This window comes from Centruroides sculpturatus, unplaced genomic scaffold, assembly GCF_000671375.1.
Source record: "Centruroides sculpturatus isolate CEXI.00-Female unplaced genomic scaffold, Cexi_2.0 scaffold221, whole genome shotgun sequence".
NCBI classification, from domain to species: domain Eukaryota; kingdom Metazoa; phylum Arthropoda; class Arachnida; order Scorpiones; family Buthidae; genus Centruroides; species Centruroides sculpturatus.
This window is the reverse complement of record NW_019384612.1, coordinates 776,657-795,841: the sequence shown is the minus strand read 5'-3', so window position 1 is coordinate 795,841 and position 19,185 is coordinate 776,657. Positions and strand designations below refer to the sequence as shown.

The following is a 19,185-nucleotide window of genomic DNA, read 5'->3' as shown; positions in this document are numbered from 1 at the left end:
TCAACACTTACAGCCTTACCATGTGCCTCTTTCATTAAACAAATACACCTCAATAATGTTAATAAAAAAAATATGCAAGTATCACATTTTATCTCATTTACACATTTAATGTATTGTCAGGTATTATTTGTCTTTCAGAGTCTTTATGAGGTATTATTTGTCAGAAATGGCTCTGTCCGAGCTTTTTTTTTCTTTGGTTGCACATGCTTTTTTCAACTGCTCATAACTTTTTTTATGTATTATTAACATGAAAATTTTTTATGTGAAATCTTCAGTTATAATAAAAGTTTACTAAAATAAAATAATTATAAGTGTACAAAATTTGACTGAAACAACAAAACTGAAACAAAAAAAAAAAAAAACTGAAACATTTTGTTTCAGTTTGATATTATTGGAGGATAAGCTAGAGATGGATTAAAATAACATGGTGTCCAGGTTTTTTTTTTTTTTGTTGTGGTTATATTTTTGTTTATATAATTATTTTATGGATGTAGTAATGTAAGAAGTCAATTTTAATTTATAAAACTGAAAAAGTGCTTTAAGTTTAAAATTTAAATTTGGTTATAGAAATATTTTAAAACTTATATCAGAAAATATGTTATTTTTTTGTGAATTTTTATTTAAATATATAAATTTTAAATTGACAGGTTTTAGCTGGTTTAAATAGTTTGCGATTAACAAAAACATTTTGCGATGTAACATTATGTGTAGAAGAAGAAGAATATCCTTGCCACAGAGTTGTGTTGGCTTCATTTAGTCCTTATTTTAAGGTCAGTAAATAAATTTATTTATTAGTTTGTTAAATTACAAAAGGTGTTTATCTTGTTACAGATGATGTCTGGAACTATTTGTATTGAAAAATATTATAGTTACAGATTTTAATGATTTGATTAATAATAAGAAAAAATTATGCGATTTATACGATTTATTTTTCTGCTCTATTTTTTTTTGTCAAGGTGATCAAGCAAATTCTATAATTATCTTTTGAAACATTATGGAACTTATCAAATATATTATATTGTTCTTTTTCCATATTTTTTAGATTCTTCTAAAATATGGTATAGAGAAAAGTTTGGATCAGTGCGTTAGTAACAGTTTTTTGCAAAATTAATGTACATACTATATTTTCATGAGGATTAGCTATGGATTATTTATGTTTAAAAAACAGTTTGAAACAGGGTGCAGGTTATATGCTAATTTTAAATTGCACATATGAACTTGCATCTACAAAGCAATGGCTGTTCCACGAGCATGGAGTATTCTCTGGATAAATTATGTGAAGACTATTTTTATTCTAGCAATTTTCTTAGGTTATTTGCATGAAAATATGATACTGTTAATATACACAGAAAATTTATTTAATAACAGGAATAACAAACTCATATAAATAAACCACAGTTGGAATTTGCAATGTATGTTGATACCAAGAGTGAAAAACTGAATTTCCTAGGACATCTTGATCCTCAAAATAGTGTGCGAGAAAACATTATTCGTTAATTCTTTAAGCTTTGAAAATACAGGTAGCCCTCGGTTCACGCTGGCTCAATTTACACCGATTCACAATAATGCCGCTAAGCAATTCGTTGTTTTGCAGTGTAATTCCCCAATTTTTCCTATGCCAGACTGATTTTCATTTCAATGTTGACATATTTACTGAGCTGCGACATTGTACAGTACATTTGTTAAAACAAAGATTTTTATTGAATATATTTAGTTTTTCTTTTTAATATTATTGGGTATGTATACATTTGCATTAAATTAATATTAAAACACTAAACATTTAGGTACCCACGAGTCAAGTTGTCAAACTTAATAGTGCAATAAATGGCGTCTGAATCCATAGTGCCAATGAATGTATCCCATATCAGTTCGTTCAGGAAAACACCTTACGACGCAGTAGCACTTCCGGCAATCATAAACTACCATTAGTGAGACAAATCTACTTCTCGTTGGCCAGACGATATCTATCTCTCCTTAGCCACCTTGAATTTTTCCACTCAAACTGACCTTATACATGTGCTACGGCGACAAGTGGTCGACCAATCAGTGTCTACGCTCTCCTGTAGCTCTACATCAGGTTAATGTATCCTTTCAACTATGGAAAGTTTGACGGATGAACTCTGTGAGTTAGATAATAATTGGAGCGAAGTGCAAATGTAAAAAGAAGCATCATTGCATCCATTNGTCTACGCTCGTCTGTAGCTCTACATCAGGTTAATGTATCCTTTCAACTATGGAAAGTTTGACGGATGAACTCTGTGAGTTAGATAATAATTGGAGCGAAGTGCAAATGTAAAAAGAAGCATCATTGCATCCATTCGACCATATTCTGAAATTCTCAATGAAAGAAAACAAAAATGTAAACAATTAAAGATGGATACTTTTTTCCGAAAAATGTAAGAGATCCGAAACTGAAGTTTTTAATAAAAACATTTCACTTCATTTTATGGTAAAATACATTTTAAAAATTAAAAATTTATATGTGTTTTATATTATATTGTATTAATAAACAATATTATTTGCTTATTTTTCACTTATGTAGAACCTAACCCTATACCTCACTGTAAATATGGGTTCGTTTTATGCTGATTTGATTTGCGCCGGCTTTTGTAGGAACGGAACTGCGGCATAAACCGAGGGCTACATGTATCTTCTTTTTATGTACCTGAAGATGAAATTGGTTTTACCCCTCAGGCTACAAGGGAAACTTGTATAGCAAAACCAGTCAAACAACTTTACGTTCAGCTGATTTCATCTCAAACAGATTAAGACAATTTTGGCTGATCTTGGGTTTAAACAGATATTTTTCAAACAATATATTTGAAACACCTAATGTATTTAAAACATGAATAAATTTATAAAAATCATAATTTATTCTTGTTTAAATGATCATTTTTTAACTTAAACATTTGTTTTAATATTGGTTGAATCGTGTTATCACTTTAAAATTTTTATCAGTAGTTTTGACATTCTTTTTAGAAAGAAAAGACAACAAGAAAACCTGTTAATAGAATAATTTGCTTCTTGTTTGGCTTTAATAATCTTGATGTACTTCTGCTTATTGTAATGCCTTTTCCCAAACTTACCACATGACTACAAATGACTTAAAGTAACTGTTTTTTATTTTATTTTGTTGTTATGTATTAACTTCAATATGCATTTCAAATGTATAAATATCATTATGTAAGTCTTAAAACTTCAAAATGAAGATTATCCTGGGTTAAGTTGTCTTTATGTAAATATTGTTCGATTTTTATGCAAAAATGTTTTTATGTTAATTTTATATTGCAAAATCACTGTATTTGAAGTCAATAGAATCAAATCATAAGCCTATAGGATTACATTAAAAACTTTATTGTTTACTTGAATACTATTTGAGGAATTAATAAAAAGTTGTTCTACATCATGTAAAATAAAATTTAAGTAAGGAGAAAGAGAGTCACCTTGAGGAATATTTGTAGGAGACCAAAATTTTGGGTAAATATCATTATTTAATACTAAGCTTATTTTCTGATTTATAAATAAGGATAAAATAGGCCTGGTAAACAGACTTGCAGCTTCTTTTCCCTCCAGTTCTCTCCACTAACTTTGGCACATAAAAAGAGTCAAATTTTTTTTCCAGATCTATTATAATGTATCATATACTTTATGATGTTTCCTAGATGATTGTATTTGAACTAGTGAAAGCAATAAAATGATTGCTCTTTTGATACTTTTATTGCTGTTGAATGCATATTGAAATTCAGGTATTCTTCAATTTTTATTAGACTAGTTCACTAAGACCTGCTTTTAAAATGAGAATTTGAAGGATTAATTATGAGGTGTTTGGAAAGAGTTAAAATATTTTGAAAACAAACTTTATCAATATTAGATTATTCGGAGTTTTTTTCAAATTTATAATTTTGCCTAACTAAAATGACATTTTTAGAGTTGCAAAATGTTTTAAAATTTAAATATGCTGATGGATAGTATAAAAAGATCTTCATATCAGTTTGGACATGTAATGGTACATTCCATTTCCAATCAGACAAAGGTTGCTGAATGGTTTTAATGCAGGTATTTATAATAGTGGAGTGGTTCTGTTTAAACACATGTTGGTTCATATGAGGAACTTCCAATCTTCTTTGCTAAAAACATTCTAGCAAAGAAGATTGTAAGTTCTGAAGAGTTTTCTTTGTGATTTTCTAGAACCAGAAAGGTATTGTCTTTTTCTGTGCTGTTTCAAATGTCATTATCATAAATGATGAATCATAAAAGAGCTTATCTTGAAAAATTGTTGAAAATAATATCTCAAATATAATAGTAGAGATAACAGAGACTTATCACACGGCCACTGATAACGTTAAAATGACACTTCTACCATCAGAATGTAACTTTATTACTGGTATGCATTTCTGTACACAAGACCCTCATCAGCCATACATAAAAATATATATGTATCTGTTGTAGAAACAAATTCACAGAGAAACTGATAAAAATTACAATCTACAATTTAAAACCTACCTGTTTAAGATTTATTTCCACCCACACTGCAGAGTACTATGAGGATTACATTATGAAAGGTCTGTTTAGATATTGTTGGCCTGTTCATAATGTAATCCTCATAGTACTCTGTAGTGTAGGTGGAAATAAATCTTAAACATGTATTATCAGTTTCTCTGTGAATTCGTTTCTACAACAGATACATATCTATTTTTATGTATGGCCAATGAGTGTCTTGTGTACAGAAATGCATACCAGTAATAAAGTTGCATTCTGATGGTAGAAGTGTCATTTTAACGTTATCAGTGGCAGTGTGATAAGTCTCTGTTATCACTACTATTGTACTTGAGATATCATTTTCAATAAATGGTAAAGCTTACAAATTTTTCATCAAGACAATGCACTACTGCATTGAGTGTGAATTGTCACAGAATTTCTAATTGGAACAGTGTATTGAGACCATTAGATACCGCTATTCACCTGATCTTGTTTCTAGTGATCTTTGGTTGTTTGAAACATTGAAATTTCCTCCTTGAGGAGGATGGTTCTTATTTAGATCAAATTTGGGTTCTGCAGTTTACCAGTCACTAAAACCTGAAGAATCCAAAACATGCTGTGACAAGTGGGTTGAGCACTGGCAACTGTGCTTAGACCAAAAGAAGGCAACTATGTAGAAAAATAACAAGTGTAATACATGTCTTTGTGTAAATAAATTATTTTAAAAAATTTTTTGTACAGTGGACCTCCCTATAATACGGTAGATACGTTTTGTATTTTACGAATCCAGCTTCTAGGAGTCCAGCCCGGCACATGTACAGTTTATGGACTACAGCTGTTTGAAGGGATTCTTCCATAAAATTAATCAATTCTAGACTAATTCGACTCAACATTTCCAAAATACGTATAACTTTTTGGGAATAATCCATATAAACTATGCTATAAACAAAAAATTGTAGGATTACTTACCGAGTGTGCACCGTTCGACTACATCATTGCTTAAGCTTGTTTTCGTCGTGGAGATTGCCGTCAAATGGCGCTTGTGTGCTTCCTGATAAATTATTTTTTCTGCAAAAAATTCGCTGAACTTTGGAGACGTCGTTAATATAAATATAATTTTTATGGATGTTAAATAATAAATGGTTTTTAATAGGTCCACTGCTCTTTTAACTCAACGGTTTGTGCAATCCTGTTGTGACATGAGTCGGCGATGACGTTTTACTGAATTATAGGAGTTTTTTTAGCATGTTTGTATGAATACTGTCGCAATTTTTTCGCCGTGATATAGGAATCCGAACTATAGGAACCTGTGTTATAGGGGGGTTGACTGTGTATTACTTTCGACCATCAAACTTCTGATTGTTCCCAAAATTAAAGACGTTCAAAGATCAGTGCTTTTCACCAGATGCCAAAGTGCAAGTTGCTTATATGAAAATAAATTGAGAAAAATATAGTTATTTTCATTAGTCATTTCATATATATATAAGCAGTGTATGCTTAATCTAGTAATAACTATATATGAGATGTGTCCAAAAAGTACAGATATATCACATATAAGCAGAAAGCTAATGTTTTTAGTGAATATGTTGACAACAGTCAATTTTACCTTGAACCTTTCACACACTATTTGCGCTCGTTCGTCATTGCTACATTGAGTCTGGTTCAAGTAGCACGCGTTTACAATGGCTGTGCTGATTCAGAATCCCACCAATGTAAAGTGTGCTTCATCATACATCTTCTCAATGCAAAAGATGAACATCCAGTGAATATTCAAAACAAATTGTTTCTGTTTATGAGAACATTATGAATCGACTAAATGTAAAAAAGTGGTGCTATGCTTCTTTGGAGGTAGGACCAATTTTCATGACAAACACAGGAGTGGTAGGCCATCTGTGATCTTTGACAAATTTTTTCAAAGAACTGATGAAGCAATTCATGCAAATCAGTGTTTCATGATAAGATAATTGCATGAAATCATTCTAGAAGTCCATGCTTCATGAAGCTGTGACAGCAATTGTCACCAAAATGCTTTTTGAATGATACAAGTGGGAAGTTTTCAACCATACAGCCCACACCTTGCTCCCAGTGACTTCCTCTTGTTTCTTTATCTGAAGAAACATCTTGCAGGACAACACTTCCATGATGATGATGAGATCAAAAATGAAGTTGAAATGTGATTCTGGCAACAAGCGGTAGAATTCTATGACTGCTTTTAGCTTCTGTATTCCAGACTTAACAAGTCTTTGGACAATGGTGGCAATTATGCATAAAAATAATGCATGTACCAGTAAATAAGGTGTAGTGGACATTTTGTCAAATAAAAATGTTTTGAATGAATACTAGCCATTGTATCTTCACGTTTCAGACATGTTACGCTTATATAAAATAACTGATAAGGTCTCCATTTTTATAACATTAATTTGGGAAGAGATAGTACAATGTGTATGATATAGTTTAGAAAGTAGTAAAAGCATTTAATTTCATCATACTTATTCATTTTGCAACATAACCATCATTTAACAGATACGTTTTTCCAAATAATCAATCCATTTTTTTGTATTTTGTGCAAAAAATCTTGTTTTTTCTCAATTTATTTTCTTATAACAATAAATACATATTTAAGAAATTAAGATTACTTGCTTTAGTAGCTTTTAGAAATAAATAAATCAATATATATTCAATAATTGCAGATACTATCTATTTAAGTTTAAATATATAGTGCTTTTTATGGTTAAATAGAATTTACAGTTTTAGCAATAATATAAAACACATAATTTATTAATTTCTCATTTTTTAATATAGGCTATGTTTGCTGGGGAGATGGCAGAAAGTCAACAGAATAAAGTTGTGCTAAATGGAGTTGAACCAAAAACTCTACAGTTATTACTAGATTATGCATATACAGCTCAAGTAGTTATAAGTAAAGCCAATGTCCAAGTTTTGTTATCTGCTGCTAACCTTTTAGAAGTGCTCCCTGTCAGAGATGCTTGCTGTCGATTTTTAGAATGCCACATGGAAGAATCAAATTGTCTAGGAATTCACTGCTTTGCTGAAACTCATGCATGTATTGAACTTCAACAAAAGGCTAAAGAATTTGCTTTAAAGTAAGTGTTTTAATTACAATAAAAATTAATTAAAATGAGTTTTTTTATATATATATGTTTCTTCATTAATAATTTTTAAATGTAATTCACTTATAAAATTTATTTTGTGTTTAAAAATATTGTCAATTTTGTTACAACAAAAATAAAATTGATAATATCTAAAAATATTTATTCATCTGTGTAAATTTGTAATATAATATATATTTTAATATTCCAACTTTTACATCAAATGTCTATACTTTATTTTAAAACTGTCTTTTCATATACCGTATTTTACGGACTATAAAACGCTACGGACTATAAGACACACCTTAATTTTTAAGCAATTTTTTAAAAAAATAACATTTTTACCATAACTTTTGTTAGCTACTAACAAAAATATTGTACTGTTACCAATAACACAAATCACTTTCAATTCAAGTTCACTGGCACCATAGACTGCAATGATGCATCATAGGCTAGACAGTGTTCTGGGTTTGTGATGGCGGGACGGGAGGGAGACAGTGTTAGCAAGCTTGTGAATCCCTGCAACTCATGGGGTGCGTTCATTAATAACGGTCGCTCTGCGTCTCTGCTACTACAGGAGTGTGCTGCTGTTTATAGGCTTTTAGCAACGACGGTGAAAGAAAGAAAGATGGCTGCTCCTGCACTATCCATAGTATCGTGATGGAGGAATCTATAATTCTAAAATATGAGCTTTTAAAGGCAAAAGAAGAGTCCCAATTGTAAAATTTACCCATAAAATGGATTATTTGTTGAAAGAGTATTCAAAATAGCCACAAAAAAATTAGAATGCCTGCTACCATCCGAAAAAATTTGAAAAGACACTTACATCACTGCGTGCAGTAACTTGCACTTTCACAACTTCTAAATTTTTATTCATAAAACCACATAATGGACCCTGAAACGAAACTATCTGAGCCATGGAGGATGCCGTGTTGTTTTCCACTGCAAACTACTGCTACAAGCAGTCGTTTTTGCTGTTTGACAGCGTGCACTCCGACCGGAATTTAGGAATGCGTTCCGCAGGAATTTTTAAACAGTTGTCGCTCGCGTGGAGTTATGCGGAGGAATAAAAGAATGCACCTATGTTCATCACATCAGTGCACTGCTGCTGCCAGTTGAATTCAATGTTGCCAGATAGAGATAGGTTTCTCGCGGCATCAAATATATGGCCATTTTTAAGACTGACAGGAATTTTAAATCAAACACTGGACATTTTTATATTAATTTCGAGTATAAGACGCATTTGAATTTTAGAGGCAATTTTTCGAAGAAAAAGTGCATTTTATAGTCTGTAAAATACGGTAATAGATAATAATAATATAATGATTTATAATAGTAAAAGGGACTATAAGGTAAAAATTTTTGTTTACATATTACAATTATTTCAAATGTATTTTGGATTTTAATGTGTTAATAATAGAAAATATTGATATTTATTTAATATAACTGATAAGCTTGCTTTAATTGAAATTGTATTCTCAAGTAACTTATTTGTAAAAGGTGTGTGTAGATATATCAACATATCTAAACCCAATTTTATAGTTAAGCAAATGATCTGCCAACCTATTGGGCTATTATATTACTAAGTAAATGATTAGAAACTAATGATTAGTTTCTAATAATTTAACTATGAATTCAGGTTTAGAGATGATGTTGATATTTATAAACCATGCCAGGATAAAAGCGATAGATGGCTGAGTAGTGCCACAGAGAGAGAGAGAGAGAGACAGTGAGTACTGAAATCATCCTCAGTCAGTGCTGTGGTTAACCAGTGTTATTATATCTAAATTAATAGTTCTGGAAGTGAAGATTGGATGGAGCTCTGGGTAGAGTGGCAATGAATCTGCATGGTATGTAGGAGTTGCAGCTTCAAGTCTCGCTCCAGGCTAATTATTTTCTTCCAGTAATTCCAAATTAAAAATTAATTTATAATTATTAAAATTAACTAAATACCAACCGAATGCCGAAAATTATTGGGCTAGTTTAAGGCTAATTACTAAATTAATTACGTAACCAATTTGGCTCTAGAGGTAAGCGTTAGGCATCATCTCTTATTAACATTAATAATTATAAATAAATTAAATAATTTCTCCCAGTGGTTCTAAATTATTTAATTTATTTATAATTATTAATGTTAATAAGAGATGATGCCTAACGCTTACCTCTAGAGCCAAATTGGTTANCTTTGAGGCTGTAATGCTGGCTAATTCGCTGCTTCTAAAAGAGGGCTTTAGCATCCAACAGGTGCTCGATATACGTGATGCCCTCACCTTCGTCACCGAGCACAATTACTTCTGTTTCAATCGAAAGATCTATTTGCAAAAACAAGGGGTCCCAATGGGTTCCCCTTTATCCGCTATCCTAGCGGAACTTGTTATGAGAGAGATAGAGCGCAGAACGTTCGATTTCCCGCTTGCCATCCATTACCCGAGACTGTATTTGCGTTATGTTGACGACATCCTCATAGCATGGGAGGACACAGAGGAGTCGTTCCTCATCTTCATGCAACAACTCGCAAGTATATATCCTTCCATCAATTTCACTTGGGAAAAAGAAAGGGATGCGGAAGTAGCGTTCTTAGACTTGCATATACGTAAATTCGCGGAAGGACTACAATTCTCGGTCTATCACAAATCTGGCATGGCCCCGCACATTATACCAGCTGAGGCCTTTCAGCCTTCTCGATACGTTAACACTGCCATTGCCTCCCTTGTCAGAAGGGCTTATTTACTGTCGTCTACGCAGGAGCTGATAAACGTCGAATTAGAGATCATCGATATGGCGGTACGCGCTGCGGGCTTTTCACGTGCAAAGTTTACGTATGTGCTCAATAAGGTAAACAAGGCACTGTTTCCATGTACTACTTTATGCAGCAAAAGAGAATCTTCAAAGGTTCAAGTAGCGTTGCCTTACTTTGGACCCATATCTTTACGTATCTGCAGAATCTTTAAGCAGCACAACCTTGTTCTACCTTTAACCCCACTTCCAAGCCTACGCAAACTTATTTGCAATGATAGAGACAAATTTTCCATTCTTGAGAAATCGGGGGTCTATGCTGTACCGTTGGAAAATCAGGCAATGGGAGTAAATACAAGATATATCGGGGCCACCACTAGAATGCTTTCCAGCCGCCTTGATGAGCACCAAGACGATGTTATGAGGGGAAGACACACCACCGAGCTCGCAAAAAAGGTACTTGAGCAGGGTTACAACTCGCTATGGTCCCAAGCGGTTATGCTCAAGAGCTGCAAAGATCGAAAAACTGTTTTTATATGGGAATCTCTCCTCACTACCACCTTGGACACTTGCAACACCCCTACCCTTGAGCTGCCCAGTGTATGGGTCACGTTGTATAAGCGATTAAGCGAGTACTCGTAGTCTCTAGAATGCATGCAGCGAGAGCATAGCTCTGCGCATGCGCCAGCTCGCACTTCACGGAGCTATCTGCTCGTTCGGTTTTCGAATTATGTTTAAATTTCTACGTGTTCTTAACGGCTTTAGCACAATTTCAATTTTATATTACGCGTTCTATTTTGCGTTCGATTATTTTTTGTTTAAATCGCCTGAGGACGACGACAATAAGCTCGTCGAAAGTACTAGCGATAATAAAACGCATATAACGCCAAACTCAGTGTTTTTGTTTTTGTTTATTAATTAATTTTGGCATGTTAGTCAACATATTGTTTACATTTACATAGTTATATAATAGCCTGATAATTTGGCAGATCATTTGGTTTAATTATAAAGAGTGTCCACTTAAACATCTATCCAGGGACAAAAGAAATGTTTTCAACATTACACAAGTGTATGCATGTGGTGCATGCTTGTTCCAGTGCTATTTTAGCACTGGAGTAAGCATGCACCATGCACATACACTTGTACATCTTAAATTGATTCCCTTCAGTTATTTTAACTGAAGGGAATCAATTTCAGATGATTTAGCATAATATAAAAGTAATCTCTGATTGTAAAGGATAAAGATAACAGAAATTGATACAAAAAAAAGCTCTTTTTTGTTAACTCAATGTTCAAAATGACCACTTTTAGTGGAAATATAGAGACATAGATGTTGAATGTAGCATTATGGATGGGAATTGGTAACCATGGAACAGGATTGTGTTGTCCTGTTCAGAGGTTGCCAAACCATTCTGCAAGCTACTGATGCACATCTGTTGGGGAATGGAAGTAGTGTCTTGCTGGTACTCAAACCTACTGTAGTTGCACCAATGGCAAATCATCAAGCCATTTGTTTACTGTTGTATTTAGGATGTATAGATATCTGTCACTATTTGGAGTGGCATCAATGAGTATGGGACAAAGAAGTTGCTCACCCCAAATTCCACACCCCAGATATTTAGGGTAAAACATACTTGGTGTTGTGCATGTTGCTTGCAACATGGAGCATTCTATGCCAAATGGCACACAAATGCTATTGTGATTGTTATATACTCCATTCCAGGAAAACAATGCTTAATCATTCTATAAAATGTGCTAAAGAAAGTTGTGATTCATCATGCTGTAAATTTAACATCTTAGTCACTATCAAAACTCTGTGTGGCATGTAGATAGCAGCAGAATGGGTGCATGTCATGCTCAAAATAATATATGGTGTTTTTGTATTTGATGCAGTGTACAATCTAACCTAACCAATGTTGGAATGATCTCTTTTGCATCTGGATAGATATTTAGTGGACACCCTGTATATTGCATCTTGGAAAGGTGTTCAAGATTTATATCTCTGATCCTAGTAAATATACAAATTTGAAACTTTGGGTGTCAATAGATCAAAAAACTGAATATTTTTGTACTAGTTTGATGTTTTTACCTTTGACTTTAAAAATCAAAATGGCTGTAACTAAAATTTGAAATAGTATCCAATGTCTTGTGGCATGTTGTTTTGATGTAACTTGATGGTTTGTTTGATTTTGAATTTGATTGCAAAGTTGAATCCAGCATTAAAAATCCTTTAAAATGATGTACTACAAGATGTGGATTTCTACTTGAAATTTAAAGTTTGAATCATTTTGACATTTAAAGGTAAAAGGTCAAATATCAAAATAGCAGGAAAAGGTGCATGTTTTGGTTTATTAATATTCTCAAAGTTTTTAATTTTTACAGACCCTAAAAATATAAACTTAGACTATCCTTTCTGCGACATACTAAATATATTTTTAAATGTTTTAATAAACTTTACATGTAAAAAATTATTATTTATGCTATTACATTATCACTTCCACTAATAATACAATACATGCATTCAGTTAAAAATGGAAATAAATTATAAATGATAAATTTGAAAAATAACATTTAATTGAAAAATAAATTATTTAAAATGAAAGTGTAATTATGTAACAGTATTGTTTGTAATATATTAAAAATGCTTTTCAGATCAGATAAATTCATTTTTTGATAATGGTCTACTAAAATTTGAATAAAAACTTTTGAAATGAAAATGTTCTAATTGCATTAATTTAAAAACAATTTTTCCTCAAAAATGGTGAAATAGGTATTTTCAAGATGTAGTACAACAAGAAGAATTTTTAACTTTAAGTAGAAGTAAATTGATTGAATTTATAAGTAGTGATGACCTTGAAGTTGAAAAAGAAGAAGATGTATTTGAAGCAGTTCTCTTATGGCTTAATTATAATGTTGAAGTCAGGAAAGAAGAATTTGAGAAGGTAAAATTTTTATTCTTTTAATCTTTAACAAATCAGTTTGTATGTTTTTTTAATGAAATTGTGTCTTAATTACTTATTAGTTTCAGAAATATTATTTATTTTATTGTCTAAAGAGAGAATGAATGAAATTCATTTATAGAGAAAACATTTTGAAATAGCCATCAAATGAGATTCAGAGTTGTTGTTATTTTCAGTTCTTCCAATAAAGTGTTTCTTTCAGTTGATGTTGCATATTTTTTCTTATATGGAAGCATTAAGACATTTGAAAGAAATGCAAGAAAGATAATTAAAACAAATTAATAGAAACTTGTTTAATTTACTGTGTAGAGATCTAATTCATAATATTTTTCCTTTCACTGTTAATTTGAAAATCAATAAATAAAATTTTTAAATACAAATCTTTAAATAATAATTTTTTCTCCTATTTATGAATTCATTAAGTTCTGACTTTTATTTTTTTCATTATGTGTCTTAATATGGCATAAATTAATATTAATTAAAACCAGTAAGAAATATAAAGATCAATCACATAAGAATAAAATCTTATTAAAATATTTTGATTTATTGAATAATTTTAACTTCATTTAAGATTATTTGAAGATTGATTATTATTAATCCTGGATAAAATACAAATGCCAATCCATTTTACTAATAAATTTTATATTTATAGAAAAGTAATTTGTAATTAGAATTAAAAATGTAATTAAAATTAATAGTTTATTATTTTAGTAATTTTTAAAAGAATAATGTAAAATATTTCTTAGACATGATTGATTTGAAACTAATATAAATTTTTTGAATTTGAAAAAATTAGATTATGGAACATATAAGACTTCCTCTATTAAGTCCATATTATCTGAATGATCGTGTTAGTACAGTCCCGGCAATATATAATTCACCTGAGTGCAGAGAGTTATTGGAAGAAGCTAAAACATATCACCTGTTACCCGATCGCCGCCATGAATTAAGTAGCCCAAGAAGTAAACCAAGAAAATCTATGGGTAATTTAAAATTTAAAATATTTTTAATATTAAACTATAAAGGTGACAGATTTTTTCTCACAATGTTGTCAATTATCTTTCATTATTGCATTTTACAAAATATTGAATAAATCTACATGGATTAGAAAAATTATTAGAAAAATATCACATTAGTAGGGAAAAATACTGATTTTGTGATTTAGGTGGCATTGCAAACATTGTGGTTTAAAAGGCAACAAAGATGGTAACTTCCAATTATAATTACTTGATGATTGCTGAAATTTAAAAAATTTCAAAGGAGACATATAATGTGAAAACAATTGGGTGAAAAATGAAGCTCTTAAGAAGGATAGTTGTTTACTTATTTCGAGATTTGTTTTTATCTTATCTATGAGGACTATCTGGAAAGTAACTTCTGTTTTAACATGGTGCTGGTGTTGATGGAGATAACAGTGCCATATTTGGCAGCAGTAATAGAGTGAGTCAATACATATCCAACTGTGGCAGAGTACAGGTTGTGTTCTCTGTCATCTTGCAACAACTGCTGTTCAAATGTATGCTGCCATTCAGAATCCCACTAGCTGTGAGGTGCACTCAGTGATAAGATTTCTGTTAGCTAAAAACTGTAAAACTGTTGAAATCCATTGTCAGTTCTGTAAAGTGTATGGAGAGAACATAATGAATGAGTGTAAATTGAGCAATGGTGCAGTGTTTTCAAAAAAAAACTATTCACTTGCATACATGCACATTCAAATACAACTGCAACAATTCAATTGGGAACTATTTGATTACTCTCTGTACAGCCTGAACTTGGCACCTAGTGGCTACCATCTTTTAATGCACATGAAGCTATGGTTAGCATCATGGTGCTTTGATGTTGATGAGAAGTTGCAGTCAAACATCCACACATGGCTGAAATCACAAGTGATGGAGTTCTATGATATTGGAATACAAAAACTTGTAATGTGATATGATAAGTATTTAAATTTGGCAGGAGACTATGTTGGAAAATAGTGCAATGGTGTAGTTTTAGGTTGTATATGAGAGTGGATTGAAAAGTTTCCAGAATCCCCATTAGGGGATGTTTTGTTTGGAAATATTTTTCTCATGCTGCATTAGCAAATCTTTTGTATGTATTGACTCCAAATTTCACATCAATCTGACCAATAGTTAGGTTTTTACAAGCATTGAAGTGAGATACCCCATGTGCCTGTTCATACATGGAGAAAAATGAAATTTGAGCTGTTATCAAATTTTTCCATTTGTAGGGAAAAACCACAATGGAAATCAAATCCAAGTTGAACAATGTTCTTGGCGATTCATCACATTCATTTAACATGGTAAGTTTTAGTGTTTTGGAATTCATGGGTGTGCGTACACACACACACCCATGTGATGAACCATGTTCAGGACATCAAAAACTGCTACCACTCCAGAAATTGTGGATAAAATCCATAACACAGGTGATTGATGAAAGTGTGAAATTGAGGAAGCTGTGGACATCTCCTACAAATGAATAGTTTATATTTTGCATAACAAATTAGACTTAAAAAGATTGTCTGAAAAATGAATGCTGCATTTGCTCAGTCCAGAGCAAAAACACATTTGAGCTTTGAATTTTAGCTGAGAGTTTGGAATTGTTTAAGAATCATCCAATGGATTTCAGTTGACGACAATGAATGAGATCTGGATTTACTCTGACAGCAATGAATGAGATCTGGACAAACTGGAAACAAAAATTCAATCAAAACAATGGATTGGAGATGGTGAGCTGGTCAAGAAGGCAAAGAACATTCGTTCAGCAAGATGATGGCATCAGGTTTTTGGGATGCCAAAGGAATTTTGTTAATTGACTGTCTTGAAAAAGGAAAAACTTCACAGGCCAATACTATACAACACTTTTGGACGAGCTCAAAGCAGCAATGCAGAAAAATCATCCGAGAATGATAAAGAAAAAAGTGCTGTTTAACCATGATAATGTGCTCGCTTGTTCAAATGCAATTGTTCAGCAAAAACTGACAGCAATTAAGTACAGTAGAGCATCGATTATCTGACCCCCGATCAACCATCACATCGGTTAACTGACCGCATTCTAATTGGCAAATTCAAATGCCTGCTAGTGATGTGGCGCTACAATATTTGACTATGACTTGGCTACTTTAATATTATTTTTGTTAAATTTTTGCGTGTTTTAGCTGGCGACACTGGCTCAACCATGAAAGGGAGGCCAGTATTTAAACGAGGCTTAATTTTCTATTTATGAGTGGTTGTTTGTTTTGTGTGGATTTTTCTGAGGACTGTGTGTCGTGCTGAATCAGAATCTGTTTTCATCAGCAATATAAATTTTGGATCTGTGAATTTCACACTTGTAACAGATTGTGCTATAGTTGTTGTACTGTTCACAATGGCAACTAAACATAAACACATTATTCTCAATGTTTCCGATAAACTTAAAATAATAGATCAGTTGAAAAGTAGTGCTAGTAGATCAAGCTTAGCTTGGGAATATGGAGTTGGAAAAATTACAATAACAGTGATGCCATTAAAAAATTTGCGAGTGTACTTGACAGTGAAGAAGGAAACTTGCACAGAAAAACAATGAAAATGGCAGAAAACAAGGATTTGGACACTGCAGTTTACACTTGGTTCATGCAGGTACGTAGCCAAGGACAACCAATAAGTGGCCCTTTGATTTGTGAAAAAGCTCTTCAAATGAACAAGAAATTAGGGGGTAATGCTGATTTTCAAGCGAGTACCGGCTGGCTTATGTGTTTCAAATCTAGGCATGGAATTAGGGAATTGGACATCCAGGATGAAAAATTTTTGGCTGATACTGAATCAGCTGAACGTTTGAAAAAGTCTTTTAAAAACATGATTGATAAGGATGGTTACAAAAAAACCAATGTCTACAATGCAGATGAAACTGGTTTGTACTGGAAGAAAATGCCAACAAAAACCCTAGTTTCTAAGAATGAAATGTCAGCACCTGGTTTTAAGGCAAGAAAATCATGCATTACTGTTATGGTATGTGGAAATATTACTGGAACGCACAGGCTACCTTTGCTAATAGTAGGAAAGTCTAAAAATCCACGGTGCTTTAAGGGAATAAAAAAATTGCCAGTCATCTACAAAAATCAAAAGAATTCATGGATGGATGCAAGCATTTTTATAGAATGGTATGACAATGTATTTATCCCTGAAGTCAAAAAGCATCAGCTTAGAACTGGGAATACTGGAAAGGTTTTGTTGTTGATTGATAATGCCCCAAGTCATCCCTCAAACATTTTACTGGAAAGAGAAAACGGAAAGTTTAAAATTGTATTCTTGCCTCCCAACATTACTTCCATCCTCCAACCGATGGACCAAGGGGTCATTGAAAGCTTCAAATGAAATTACAGAAAGGCATTGCTGCGTATGTTAATGCTTGGAGAAGAATGTGAAAAAACAATTCAGCAAGTGTACACTGAAATTAACTTGCTATGTACTGTACATGGCAGCAGATGCTTGGGCTACTGTCAAGAACACTACACTAGTAACAGCTTGAATAAGCTCCTACCATCAGATGAGTCTATCATAGCACCTGAAGAACTACCAAACAACCAATTTGTATCACATCTGTGTGGGCTGATTAACTCTACACCTGCTGAAACCGCGTTAACGCGGGATCACGTGACCACCTATAAAAAATGAGATGCTGATACCGCGTTTCCGCGGTTTTAATAAAAAAATTGAACAATTCGCGTTATATTCGAGTTTTCTTGCGATTTTAGCTATGATTCGCTCTTTTGTAGGTCGATTGACTTTGTTTAAGCCAATAAGCGTTTTGTCACCACCCCTGGGCCATAAATATTTCGGGAAAAACACTCCCCTACTATTTACAGTAAATCTTCGAAGTTAACTAGACAGTTGTTGAAAACAATCAAAGGGAAACTCCTTCTAAAGTTTTATTGGGTATCTTCTGTCTTTGTTGACATTACTGTAACTAATCAGAGACTTGTGAAAGGAAAAATTGCCGCGAAAAGTCCCGCCTCCAACCTTCGAAGTAAAATGTAAACAATCACAATAAATTCGCTTTTTAAATCGTTTTTTAGCTCTAATTAACTAATTTAACTTTTTAAGACATTAAATTAGCTAATTCGACAATATTTAATCGTATTAATATGTTTTTAAAACTATCTAGCAAGAGATATTCCCGGGAAGCTCCACCTCTCTATAGTAAGTCTATGGAAGACGTTCTTCCTGTTAATTGGCTTTAAAATTTTTGTTTCTACGCTTATTACGCTCTAATTGGTCATTTATATTATAACTGATTTAACTTTAACGAATGAGAGCTTTTTTCAGAACATGTAGTCTGGATTTTCCCGCGAAGAATCAATCCACGTGATTAAAGTTATTATGTAAACAAACGTTAAAAAATAGCTATATTCATTATTTTAAAGCGTAATTTTTCTAGTTTTCATGTTATTTGACTCTATTTAGACAAGAAGATATTTTATCAAAATCTTCCAGCTGAAAAATTTTCCGGGAAACTCATTACTTCCGGATATTGCGTAATCGCAGGAAAAAATTAACTAATCATTTATTATAGGTTATTATTATATAAAACGTTGAAAAAATATGTAAAAAGTGTCAAATATTCACTCTTATAAAAGTATGTTGATAATCTTTGACCTACAAATACCCGAGCCACTCCCCACTCCCCTCTCCCCGCAGGGTAATTAGAGACGTAGTGTAAATAATGGCAATAACTTCTCCCCCGCTTTAGCTAGAGAGCTGCGGTTTGTTTTGTTTAAAAGAAGACAGATGTGTCTAACGAACAGATGTACAAAGTTCAGCGAATCTCTGTAAATTAATTTTTTTTTCTATTGTTCGTGAACGTCGAAATTTTAATATTATTTTAAATTTGTATTAAACTAAAAATTAAACAATCGTAAACTG

General features: G+C 32.3%; 2 protein-coding genes across 4 annotated transcripts in view; both read left to right on the top strand.

Annotated features, from left to right (window-relative positions):
* LOC111625275 (kelch-like protein 20) overlaps nucleotides 1-19,185 on the top strand; it is a 55,204-nt gene that overhangs the window by 14,434 nt on the left and 21,585 nt on the right. For all 3 annotated transcript variants that reach the window (XM_023368379.1, XM_023368380.1, XM_023368381.1), the window contains 4 exons: nucleotides 648-770; nucleotides 7,282-7,583; nucleotides 13,096-13,267; nucleotides 14,082-14,268. In XM_023368379.1, coding sequence (XP_023224147.1) covers nucleotides 648-770; nucleotides 7,282-7,583; nucleotides 13,096-13,267; nucleotides 14,082-14,268 — 784 coding nt within the window. The remainder of the gene's footprint in view (nucleotides 1-647; nucleotides 771-7,281; nucleotides 7,584-13,095; nucleotides 13,268-14,081; nucleotides 14,269-19,185) is intronic.
* LOC111625281 (jerky protein homolog-like) lies at nucleotides 16,520-17,668 on the top strand. Its single transcript, XM_023368387.1, has one exon. The coding sequence runs from the start codon at nucleotides 16,846-16,848 to the stop codon at nucleotides 17,635-17,637; it is 792 nt and encodes a 263-aa protein (XP_023224155.1). The 5' UTR covers nucleotides 16,520-16,845; the 3' UTR covers nucleotides 17,638-17,668.